The following is a 12988-nucleotide window of genomic DNA, read 5'->3' as shown; positions in this document are numbered from 1 at the left end:
TGTGCATTTATGTCTTAGAAAGACCTTTTGATCTATAGGGCCTAAATGTAACACATTTAAATGTTAAGTCTCCGCCCCAAAATAAACGTGGGTCATACATGCATGTTTGTTCAATACACGTAGTCAGGACCATCTTCATAAATATTCATAGCTCCTCCTATAATCTGTCAAATATGTATGTGTATATATATATATACACACACATAGATGTAGTTGGTTTGTGTGTTTGTTTTGAGAGAGTCTTGCTCTGTTGCCCAGCTTGGAGTGCAGTGGTGCGCATAAGTTCACGGCAACTTCCATCTCCAGGTTCAAGCGATTCTCATGTCTCAGCTGAGTATCTGGGACCACAGGCACATGCCACCACTCCTCACTAATTTTTTTTGTATTTTTAGTAGAGCTGGGTTTCACCATTTTAGCCAGGCTGTTCTCGGACTCTGGACCTCAGGTGATCTGCCCACCTTGGCCTCCCAAAGTGCTGGGATTACAGGCATGAGCCACCATGCCCAGCCTGTTAAATATGTCTATTTGGCCAACCTGTCATTAAGCCCCACAGGAACCCCAGATATGACTCACAGTGGGGACCTTGCAGTATAATTAAAGCTAAATGCTGTACATACTTCCCAAATAACTCCCCAAACATATCCTCAGCCCCACAAGACCCACAAAAGCAAACCAGCACTATGTCTTAATCCCACAGTGTCTTTAAATCACATGGCTTTGGATATCCTAACTACAGCCCGAGGCAACCCTTGTGCATTAATTAAGGCTGAGAGTTATATACGTAGCAGATTATTCTCACAATACAACCCGAACTATACAGTCCTTAAATACTCATGTTTCTGCCATAGATTCCCTCTCTCAAGACTCTGTAACAGCATGCTTTAGTCAACTTCCTAATACACAGAAAACGCACTCTGCTTATTGTTCTCTTTGGTTGCTACGGATTGTTTGTTTGTTTGTTTGAGAGGGAATCTTGCTCTGTCACTGAGGGTGCAGTGCAGGGGTGTGGTCTCAGCTCACTGCAACCTGCACCTCCCGGGTTCAAGCAATTCTCGAGCTTCAGTCTCCTGCGTAGCTGGAATTACAGGCGTGCAACATCGCCCTGAGTAACTTTTGTATTTTTAGTAGAGATGGCGTTTCGCCATGTTTCCCAGGATGGTCTCAACCTCCTGGCCTCAAGTGATTCACCTGCCTTGGCCTCCCAAAGTGCTGGGATTAGAGACATGAGCCACTGCGTCCGGCCAGGTTGCTTTGAATTTTATTGCTGTTGTACACTTTACATGGGAATGCAGGACAAGTTTTCTTAAAAAAACTCCTGGGCCCTCCCTCCTAGAGATTGTTCTAACAAACCCCTGCTATAAGTCCAGGGACTCGAAAATACTTCCAACTCTAGCTCAGTGAATTCCATTTCAATACCCCTAACTATGCCACTTCTCAGCAGAAAGCAGCCTAATTAACTGTATCGCCTGCCTTCCATAAAAACGGGATGGATTTTGACAGTGGGGAATTAAATCTGGGCAGTTTAACTTCAAAGTGAATTTTAAAACTTCTTTTTTCCTTTCTCTTGGGCTTCAGGAGATAACTCTGAAGCAAACTATAGAAGCGTCTTCCTTTAGTCTTAAAATAGACTCTACATGCCTCCCTTTCTCACCATCTGCACTCCCTGCACATTCATCTAACTGCATGCTCGTATCTACGATGTGCCTTCTAGAAGTTCCAGGAGCTAATCTTGAGACAGACGACCAAGCATGGAGCCCCAGCCGCAAAATTCCAGAGATTACTTCAAAGTGGCTAGTTAACAACTCAGCCATAGTTGAGATGATGTCAGCCTGAGGTCCAGGTGACTGGGGCCCAAGATAGCGACCAAAACAAGACACACAGATCCTGTACTCAGCACAAGGCTTGCATGCCCTCCTTATCAGGTTTTCCTCTTTAAACCCCTGCCTCCCCTGTGAAAAAGTCAGAGTGGTTGCTTTGGATGGGAATTCGGCCACTTCCCCTTTACCAGTTGGGGTTAATAAAGTCATTTTCTTTCTACCGGGCCTCGCTGTTCTTCACTGGACTCTGCGGGCAGCAGGTATGTGGGCTGTGTTACTACTCTGTGTTCAGTTACTCTGATGTAATAACACAACACCTCTCATGTATGTGCTTATTAACCAGGTGGAAAAGATGTCTCTCTTTAAAAAAAAAAAACAAAAAAAAACGGGGTCTTACCATGTTGCCCAGGTTGGTCTTGAACTCCTGACCTCAGGTGATCCACCTGCCTCAGCCTCCCAAAGTGCTGGGATACAGGCTTGAGCCACCATGCCCGGCCAAAATGTCTCTTTTCTAAAGTGCCTTTCAGTTCTTTTGCCCATTCTTTTAGTCAAATTGATAGTATTTCTTATTAATTTGTCGCAGTGCCTTGTTTATTCTGCGCATGAGTCTTGTCGGATACGTGTATTGAAAATCTTTTTCTCCAGTCTGTGGTCATCTTTTCTCTATATTAATGTTTATCTTTTGCTGAATGGAAGTTCTTGATTTTAATGAAACCAAATTTATTAGCATCATCTTGTATGGTGCTTTTGTGTTTTGTTGAAGAAACCTTTACCTTCCTCGCCTGGGCATGAGGGGTCACACCTGTAATCTCAGCACTTTGGGAGACTGAGACCAGGATCCCTTGAGACCAGGATTTCAAGACCTGCCTGGGCAACATAGCAAGACCTCACCTTTACAAAGAAAAAAATAAATAATAAAGAAATGTTTATCTTCCCCAAAGACATGAAGATAGTCCCCTTTGCTTTCTGCTGGGAGCGTTATCATGCTTTAGTCTTTAGTTAAATCTGTCATCTCTATTTCATCAATCTTTATCTATGGTGAGAGGTAAGTGTCAGATTCATTTTTTTCTCATATAGATACCCAACTGACCCAGCAACCACTTTTTAAAAGGTTCATCGTTTACAAATTAAACCTTGGTGTTGCTTTTGTCATAAGTCAGCTGACCACATGTATGAGATTTTTTTCTAGGCATTTTTGTCTTCCATTGGTCTGTCCATCCATCCTTATGTCAATAAAGGATAGACTTTTGGGCCGGGCGCGGTGGCTCACGCCTGTAATCCCAGCACTTTGGGAGGCCAAGGCGGGTGGATCACGAGGTCAAGAGATCGAGACCATCCTGGTCAACATGGTGAAACCCCGTCTCTACTAAAAATACAAAAAAGTAGCTGGGCATGGTGGTGCGTGCCTGTAATCCCAGCTACTCAGGAGGCTGAGGCAGGAGAATTGCCTGAACCCAGGAGGTGGAGGTTGTGGTGAGCCGAGATCACGCCATTGCACTCCAGCCTGGGTAACGAGAGCAAAACTCTGTCTCAAATAAATAAATAAATAAATAAATAAAATAAAAAAATTAAAAAATTAAATGTATATATATATATGTATATGTATATGTATTGCTCTTTGTTTGTAAAACTGGTGGTCCTAAGGAGCTAGGAAGCGCTGTGATGATGCAGTTAGAGCACCGCTGGAGTCCCTATCCTGCCATTACTCATGATGAGAAAACCCAAATTTAAAGCCACCTCAAAGGACACCCAGGTGTCTTTTTCGGAAGGGCATTAGTATTACGCTGTTGCTTTCTCTTTCTCTCTAAACTGTAGCTTGTAGGAAGAAGCAACGCTCCTCCTCTCAGCTGACTCATTTTGCTTAACCCTGAAAGGTTATCTTAGTCTCCAGCACTCTCACATAGCAGAGAAAACGTCTTGCGTCATTCTCTCTGACCCCCTTAGCAAGTCTCCTCTTCGCATTCACAAGAGAAAAAGGAATGCCGGCAGGGAAGCTGTGTCCCGTGGCTTCCACTGTGGCCTTAGGCAGAGGGGAGAGTAGCACTCCCCTGCATCCGCACCCTGCTTCCCAGAAATAATGCTAATTCACACATTCTGCTAAGGTTGCTTTCTGCTAAGCTTTTCATGGGTTACCCCTAAACATCAAATTCTAGCCCCCCTCCCTCCGTGTTTTGAACAACGAGCAGTCAAGCAGGGACACTCGTATCTGCAGACAGCTCGTGAGGCCGGGAGCCAGGGGTGGGGCTGACCCTCCAGTGATGCTGTGACCTAGAGCTGCTGGGAAAGACACACTCGGAAGGCTAACTCCACCCACACGACGCAATCGGTGCCAAAGGGGCAACGCGGAAAGTCAGTGCCACCTCCTTTGTGCGGTCCTGGGTGGCGTCGTAGAAAAGACGTGTGCTTTGGGGCCAGAGAGATGAGTCTCTAGAGCCAGAGGGCAGGGCCCGGCTGAGCACCCATGACACTCCCAGACACCCTTTGTCTCCTTCTGCCTGAAAGCTCCAAAGGCAAGGGCCCAGCCACGGCGGCTGGAGCAAGGGCCGTTCCCAAACGAGGATTCTGCATTGTGAAGTTTCTAGTCCTGCTGGTCTGTGGCTAGGGGCAAGAGACATGAGGCAAGAGGGGGAGGGGATGTCAGAGATTCGGAATGCCACCTGGAACCTGATACCATGTCGGACATTCGTGTTGCACCCAGACTTTCAAAACAAGATTCCAGTATCCTTCTACATTGCCCTCCCAGGAACACCAGAAAGAAAGGGAGGGAGAATTGTCCATCCGGTTCTTCTAATGAGGAGCCTCAGACAAAGAGAACTTGCGGTTTGCCTATAGCAGCTTTTCTCATTACCGGGAAGTACTACCCATGGTGGGTAGGACTCCAAACCCACTGCTGTCAGCCCAGGAACCTTCCAGAGACCACCGCAGGAAGGAGGTGTAAAATGTCAGCCTGTCTACTCACCTTTCTGTAGATGGCAAAGATGGTTCCGATGGACGCCAGGCAGTCAATATTGGAAGATCCATCCAGTGGGTCAAAGCAGACCACGTATTTCCCCTAAATCAGAGAAGGAAGCACCACCTGGTCAGCACATCTTCCCATGAGCAGGATTGCTCTATGTCAGGGCTGGGCATGGCAGAGAACACGACATGGACGAGAGACTGAGAACCGCAGCATATCCTTATCAAAAAACACCGTAACTTACAAAGGGCAGAGTGCCAGCTTATGCACAAATACTCCTCTGGGTTTGGTATCCATCTCGCCTGTCCGATGTGAAGACCAGAAGATAAAGTGGGTGCGGTCTTGAGAGACCCATGTCCCCCACACCCACCCACTCTGCTGTCACAGACAGCCCCAGCCACGAAGAGAAGTCCCCAGATCCTTTTTATAGCCCGAGGTGTTCAAAGCCCTGAGAGGCCCTTAGTGATGGACACTGGAGCCCCCATGCCAATTAAACACTGGTAATGCAACTTCAAGTGAAATGAGGGTCATTTCTCCCACCACTTGAATTTTTTCCTTACTTTTCAGTGAGTATTGGCTGAGCTTTGTTTCTGTTTTTTGTGGGGTTTTTTTCCTTGCTCGGCCAGAGAAGGAAAAAAAAACTTAGATAACCTGTAAACTTGGAAATTCCCTGACATTGCTGTAATAATCCAATTTTCAAAAAATCCAATTTAGCCCATTCATGCATGCATGCATGCATTCAGCAGATACGTGCTGAGCTTCCAGCATACGCTGGGAACTGTTCAAGGCCTGGGGTTTGTTTCTGCAGGGCAGCGATTCTGGCAGCAAGACTGGACTTCCTGGCACTGACATTCCTCTGGGAGAACAGACAGGCAGCACGCAGGTCAGGACGAGCACGAGCAGGCTGTGGCACGTGCCCTAAGGAAAACCCACAGAGGCTGGGGGCTGGAGAGCCATGGGGGGGTCACACTGGACAACAGGCCTGACTAGAATTAAGGAATGAAGACACACATAGAGACCTAGAGAGCAGAACTGGGTTTTTTTTCTTGTTGTGTTGGGTTGTGTTGTCTTGTTTTGAGACAGCCTCACTCTGTTGCCCAGGGTGGAGTGCAGTGGTATAGTCACAGCACACTGCAGCCTAGAGATCCTGAGCTCAAGCAATCCTCCTACCTCAGCCTCCGAAAGCACTGGGATTGCAGGCATGAGCCACTGCATCCATACTAGAGAGAATTTTAGGCAGAGAGATCAGCAGGTGTGGAGTGTTCAAGAAGTGGCATGGGCCAGGCGCAGTGGCTCATGCCTGTAATCCCAGTACTTTGGGAGGCCAAGGCGGGTGGATTACTTCAGGTCAGGAGTTCGAGACCAGCCTGGCCAACATGGTGAAACCCTGTCTCTACTAAAAATACAAAAATTAGCCCAGCGCAGTGGTGCGTGCCTGTAATCTCAGCTACTTGGGAGGCTGACATGGGAGAATCGCTTGAACCCGGGAGGCGGAGGTTACAGTGAGCCAAGATTGCACCATTGCACTCCAGCCTGGGCAACAGAGCAAGATTCCGTCTCAAAATAAATAAATAAATAAGAGCTGGCATGAAGACCTATGTGGCTCAGGCCCATCAGAGAAGCAATGGTTGATGAGTAGATGAGACTGGAGAGAGAAACAGCTGAAACTGGAAGCTGGGACTGACAGGTCTGATACAGCTTCAATTATGTGAGTCAAGCGTGAATGCTCCTTACATGGTTCCTGGCACACAGCAGAGGTTAAATACATGTGGCTTTATCTTACTTTCTATTCCTCCAGCTAATCGCAAAGAAATGGCCTCTTGTCCTCAATCCGCAGTGTGTAAAACAAGGCCAAACAGCCTCAGCTCTAGTTACTGTGTGGCAACTGAATTGAACCTTTTGGCCATCAGCAAACCCCTGTGTAGAATAAGCTGTGTGTGAACCCGTAGTGAATGCAGACCCTCCCAGCCACGCCTCACACACCGACCTCACCGCCCTATGAGGCAGGAGCACAGGAGGCTTGTGGCTTCGTTTCTGGACCAGTCTGACGGCTTGTCAGGCACAAACAAATCTCTGCTGCAATCCTGAAACCGTAACCCCCCGCAAAGTGTGGGCTAGGGGCGGGGGTGGAGATGAGAAGGCGGGTGTATAGTACAGCTCTTCCCTGGACCCCTGGAATGCACAAGGTTAAGCCCCCCAAACTGTGACACTTGCTACTGATAAATTGAACCACCATGGACAAGTGCCCACTGAGGCGGTTCCGACATCATTCTGAGCTATTTCCTGACACCCTGTCCTACTGCGGAGTCTTCTTTCACTAGACGGCACAAGATTCCCAACTGGAGAGGAATGCAACCCTTTGTTTCCAGAAAACACGTGTTGAGAAACAGAGGAAACCCCGGGAATGACAGGAGAGCAAGGCAGCTTATTCCTGGCTCAGTGCCACTGTCTACTGGCGAGCGCGGGCAGCGCCGCCCTAGGACGCACCCTCTTCTCCTTGGTGGTGATGATGGCGTCCTTATTCTCTTCTGAGACCAAGACGCAGGTGCTGTAGGAGGACTGGAGCATGTTGATCACCAGGGAATTGGATAGCACGTCCAGTTTCTTCACCTCGTCTCCCGTCACGTTCACGCTTCCTGCGATTCCAAACCTGAGAAGACAAAAGGCTGAATGAAGTCACTAGGGGGTCTTAACTCCAGCAAAGAGCCCAGGACCCTAAAACTCCAGCAGTGCATCCCCCTCTTGTTCTGTGTCTCTGGAGTCTCCAGGTCACACGTGCAGAAGAAGGTGACTCTGCCTCGCAGGGTGCCTCTCAGCCTTGCCCCCCTCACACCTTGGTGGAGTCGTCATATTTTCTTAGCCTCCCAGTGAGATCACCCAGGATTCAGTTTCACTAAAACGCAAACCCAGGCTCAGAACGAGGAGGTGGAGCAGATGAGGAGCTCATCCAGTCAGACCCACTGCCGAGTAAAGGGCCGTGGCCTCCAGCCCTGGAATTTCAAGTCTTTGTGGATTCTCCTCACACGGTGCCCTACTGGGATGAATTAAAATTGCCCTGTGCTAGCTTGGTGTTACTTGAACTGAGAAGGAATTTTGGGGGCAGACGTAACTTATTTCATTTGCTTCGTCACTGCAATCCCAAGCAATGTAAGAGAGTGCTACTATGAGAATTACATGCAGGTCGGGCATGGGGGCTCATACCTGTAATCTTAGCACTGTGGGAGGCAGGGCTCCCTTGAGCCCATGAGTTCGAGACCAGTCTGGGCAACAGAGTGAGACCCCATCTATACAAAAAAGTACAAAAATGATCTGGACCTGGGAGCACGCACTTGTAGTCCCAGTCACTCAGGAGACTGGGAGGAAAGGATCACCAAAGCCTGGGGAGGTGGAGGTTGCAGTGAGCAGTGATCATGCCACTGCACTCCAGCCTGGGACATGGAGTAAGACCCTCAAAAAAAAATTGTATCTAGAGTCTTTGGGTTTTAGAATATTCATATGAAAATGGCTCCCCACTTCCACGCTCACCCCTTCAGGAGGTTCTCAACACAGCAGCAGGAGGGGTCCTCGTAAAGGGCCCTCCAGTCTCACCCAGAGGCAAAATCCAAGTCCCCAAGCGGGTGTCAGGTGCCAGCGTGGAATCTCTGTGCCCGGGCTGGCATGACTGCCTGTCCTTCCTGTCCTCGCCGGGTCAGCCCCAGGCTCTGAAACCCCCAAGGCACACACCTGCCTTGTGACTGACTGCCCAGTGACCCTGCCACCCCCACCTCGGATACTTTTTCTCAAGAGCCACGTGGCGGCCACCCCAGGCAAGCCTGGGCTCGAGGACCATCTCTCACTGGTGCCTTCTCTGGCGGTCTATCTAGAGAGGCATCCCCTGGTCCCCGACATCTCACTCGATGCATTTTCTCATCTGCCCTGACCACCGTCTAGCCCCTGTTCATTGTCTGTGAGCTCCACAATGGCAGGGATTTTTTTTTCCAGCTTGGGGGAAGCCGTATCCATTGTGTGTCCACCCTGCCCCACTGCGGTGAGGCTCAGCCACCCTGCCTCCCTCTTCCGTTCCAGCAGCGGCAGACACCCCGGGCCAGCACCCGGCGAGCGGCTCCAGCCCTTCTCGCCTTGATTAATGACGTTCCCACCACAGCAGTGCTCTCTACCCAGCTTTCTTCCTGCTCTTCCTCCTTCGCCTCTCTGGCATGCCTCCCTGGTCCTCTCACATGTGCCCCACACACCAGGCACACCCAATCATTCCTCTGCGGTGCTCACCACGCTCATAGACCAGCTTCCTGCTGCATGGCCTGTTTGCAGAGGGCAGGGCCTGTCCTTCTGTCCGTTTCTGCAGTGCCCAGACCCACAGCACGTGCTCCATGTGTGTCCACTGGGTTATGAGCAAACCATGGCAAGAAAGGAATTTCCCTTCCCTCCCCATGTGAATCCCATCGATTTGCAGAAGGAAATCTCAGGTGGTTCTAACAAGCAGCCAGGGTTGAGAACTTACCTACCTTAAGCTGGGGACAAACTCATTTCCCACCCTCTTCCCTGAACAGCATCGCCACCTCATCCCCCAACACCACCCCCCACCCATAGGGCATCATCTGGTGTCTGAGGAACCATGATTTGGGCAGTCAGCTGCCTTGGAAAACACTCCCGGCAGCCTCGCCCCAAAGACTGTGCCTACTGGTCAACACAAAAGCAAGCAACAGCAGCCACAAAACTGGGTTGACTGCATCTGAGTTTCAGGGGACCACAAATGCAGGCTCTGGTGTGATACGGAATCTGGATGCACTTGGCCGCTGGAGACTGAAGAGCCGGGGCCCAGGCCTGCGGTGGGCAGAGCTGAGAAACAGGCTCTGTCCTGTACCTTGCAAATCCCCTCTCATCCGTCTAACCCCAGCCCTCAGCCACCCCCTGCACCCTCCCTCCAGGGCAACATCCCTCCTCCTGGAAAGAATGGAAACTCCCCAGGAGACGTGAGTCCCCAGCAATAGCGTCACCTGAGACGATGGGGGAAAGGGACTCTCTAGCCCATAGGACAATATCTTGCAGAGTTCTGACTGGCACTAAAGCTCACTGACAGTCTCTAAAGGAATGCTGCATGAGAAAGCCAGGGAGAGGCTCTGGGGGCGGGGGGGGGGGGCAGGCCAGCCTCTCTTCTTCCCGTACGGAGAAGAAAGAGAAGGGGAAAAGGAGACTCAGAACTTTTCAATTGCATTCACGGAGGCTGTGCTAGAAATATCTCCCCAAAAGGAGCCAGGGACTTGAGGTCCCCTGCCTGGAGCGGTGGCAGGAGTGTGAGACAGGCTACACACAGCCTGGCTCCTTCAGGATGGAAGACCACCCTTACCCTCCCTGAGAAGCAATGTCTTTTAAAAATAAAATAATCCACCTGGGGAGTTGGGGAGAGAGAGCATGGGGAGAAATGCCAGATACAGGTGATGGGGAGGAAGGCAGCAAATCACACGGCCACGTGTGTCCCTATGCAACAATCTTGCATGTTCTTCACAAGTACCCCAAAACCTAAAACGCAATAAAAAAGTAAAATAAAATAAAATAATCCGAGTATCTTCTTAGAAAGAAAGAATTTCTAGCCACCGGGCTTCTGCTGATGCCTCTCTGGGTGTCTCTTACACAGGGGCCGGGGAAGGATGCTATCTGAGTTGGCAGAATACGGGGTCCCAGCTGGGATACAGGGTCCCCGCTGGCCCCAGGACTCTGCCTCAGCCTCCCCAAGTGGATCCTGACGCGGGGCTTCCACGGGCTGCGCCTGCCACCTAGCGGCCATCAGCGGCTCGGACACAGGCAAACCTGGCCCGGGCCTGGAGCCGCGTGGTGACAGACACTGGCCTGCATTACTGGGCGGGCGCAGTGGAAGCCGCCATCCACGCACTTGCTAACCCTGCAGCAACCCTAAGAGTTAGGGCTGCCAGTTTCCTCTCCATTTCACAGATGGGTGTATGAGGTCCCAGCAAGAGTGCATCACTGCCCATTTTCACACGGTAGAACGTGCCAAGTTTATAAGCACCTCGATTATCCCGTTCCTAGGGCCATTTTGTGTCCTTGCTCAACTGTCACAAAGTCAGAGTTTTGCAGCAGATAAGCAAGAGCATGGCAGCCACTGCCTAGCCAAGATCCCTGCACAGAGCGGGAGCCTGATTCGTGTGACTCATCCTGAGGTGGGCTCAGGGCCCGCATGGCGGGAGGCAAAGTCCCTGTCTACCGTCACGCAGCAGGGCTGCCACCCACCAGGGCAGGACAGGGACCTGCTGCTCTCACATTCTGGAAGGCGCTTAAATGCAGAGCATGGCCGTTACTGCCAAATGAGGTAAAAACACAGCGGAGGCATCCACACACAGGAAAAAAGCGAGCATACTGCATCCTTAACCTGAGTTCTGATACTGGGGCAACCCCCCCCCCACCCATATAAATACAGTCTGCAGTGATCTTGATGATTACATCTTGTAATCTAATGCTATCATTACGTCTTGTAATCTAATGCTATCACTGTTTGTGTTAAAAGCACTAAATTGTTCAGAATAAATATTTTAAATGATTTGACTTTGTTAGTTCTTCATTTTGAGTCTCTCTCATCCCCAAAACATGTGTTCCTTCAGTTCCTGAGAGGACCTCCCCTGGAATTACTATAAAGAAAAGGGAAGCCCAAAGAAAGCCAGGTTCTTTTTATCACAGGCTTAACCTGGATACTGAGCTGGGACCATCAGCACTGTAATGTGAACTTGGCCTCATCCGTGCTTGGATAAAGCACCAAAGAGAGCCCCGTGGAAGAAACCTCTGAGCTCTCCTCCCAGGACCAGCACCTCCCAGCTTCCTGCACACTAAGTGGAGGTGAAGATAAAGAAAGAGTCACAGAGAAGAAATAAAACACATAGCCAGCCAAACACTCCTTTAGATGATGGGAGAGCAGATGCAGGAAGGGACGCTACCAAGCTTCCCATGTCGTGAATCATTTCCGGCTCCTAACATGTTGGCAAAGGTTATGACAATAAAACACTCATATCTGCAAAAGACATGAAGAGATGTTCGAGGTCATCCCTCCACTTCCTCGTGCCAGTGAGACTCTCTCTGTGCAAATACGAGTCATGATAACATGATGCATGTTTTAATTCAACAAGCCACTGCACTTGGTATCATTATAATAACTGGAAAAATTATACGTATAAATTTCTCCATAGCACGTTTTCATTTCTTTCTCGAAACAAGTCAAAGTCCCCTTTATCAGAGCACACATGATAGAAACTTGAAATGCAGCTTCCAACCAGGGCACACAGGACCAATAAGCTTTGAACCTTGCTTCTTGCCAAAGCACCTGCAGCTCCCACACCCCTGCTTAGGCCTGGGGTACTCTGTACCCCATGCCTGCTCCCCAGGACTCACAGGTGGGCCAGGCCAGCCTTGCGCACGGCCGAGGAGATGGCTTTGATGGCCGTCAGCATGGAGTTCAGCAGCTGGGTGAGCTCCCCCGTCCCTTTGGCCTGACGCCCCTTTTCCATTACATAGCGGGTCAGGGTGAGCATGTCAGTTTCGAAGGGGCTCCTGTCCGTCATTGTGGCTGGAATGCTTCAAATCCTTTTCTCCCGGCAGGAAACCTTGCTGATCTCTGAGAGCTGCGGCTCCGCAGTGTGGAAGCTGATAAGAAACCTGTGTTGGCCCGGCCAGGATCTCTAAGGAAAAGGGCCCAAAACACATGACCGAAACAGCAGCTGGAGGCCTCAAGGAACTGCCTCTGGCCTCGGGGACTGTGGCAGCTGCCAGGGAGCCACAACAGTCTGTAAATAGGACGGCTGCCCAGGAATGCAGAGCGGCTTTCTCCTGCTGAGCACCCCCTTTCAAGATACCAAGAAGCCACACGCACAGGTGGGAGGTGAGAAATCCAGCTGATTAAAAAAAATGATACATAAAACCCTTTTATTCCAGGCTCCAGAGGTTTCTTCACATACAGTGACTGCAGAGCCTGACTCTCCCGAGGGTGGAGGGGGCAGACTGGCGGGTACCATATCTGGGACATAGGTCACATAGTGAAATAATGGCAACCGGAGAATCCCTTCAGCCAGGGTTTGGAATAAGTTTGGAAAGAAGGCTTTTCATTTCCAGTAAGTATGTATGACCGGAGGATACCCACAGGACACATCCAGACCTGGAAGAAAACTATCGTATTCCCAGCACAGTGCTGGCACCGGTGTTATTTTGTCAATATCTC

The 12988-nt window shown here is 50.0% G+C and overlaps 1 protein-coding gene across 1 annotated transcript in view; it reads right to left on the bottom strand.

The window, feature by feature from the left end:
• FBP2 (fructose-bisphosphatase 2) overlaps positions 1-12596 on the bottom strand; it is a 38615-nt gene extending 26019 nt beyond the window's left edge. The window contains exons 1-3 of the mRNA XM_003938168.4: positions 12166-12596; positions 7261-7423; positions 4777-4869 (exon numbers count right to left, since the gene is read on the bottom strand). Of these exons, the coding sequence (XP_003938217.1) occupies positions 4777-4869; positions 7261-7423; positions 12166-12335 (426 nt within the window). The 5' untranslated portion in view covers positions 12336-12596. The remainder of the gene's footprint in view (positions 1-4776; positions 4870-7260; positions 7424-12165) is intronic.
• Between the last annotated feature and the right edge of the window lie 392 nt (positions 12597-12988).

This window comes from Saimiri boliviensis, chromosome 2, assembly GCF_048565385.1.
Source record: "Saimiri boliviensis isolate mSaiBol1 chromosome 2, mSaiBol1.pri, whole genome shotgun sequence".
In the NCBI taxonomy this organism is placed as follows: domain Eukaryota; kingdom Metazoa; phylum Chordata; class Mammalia; order Primates; family Cebidae; genus Saimiri; species Saimiri boliviensis.
The sequence above is the reverse complement of the archived record's forward strand: the minus strand, read 5'-3'. Positions and strand labels throughout refer to the sequence as shown.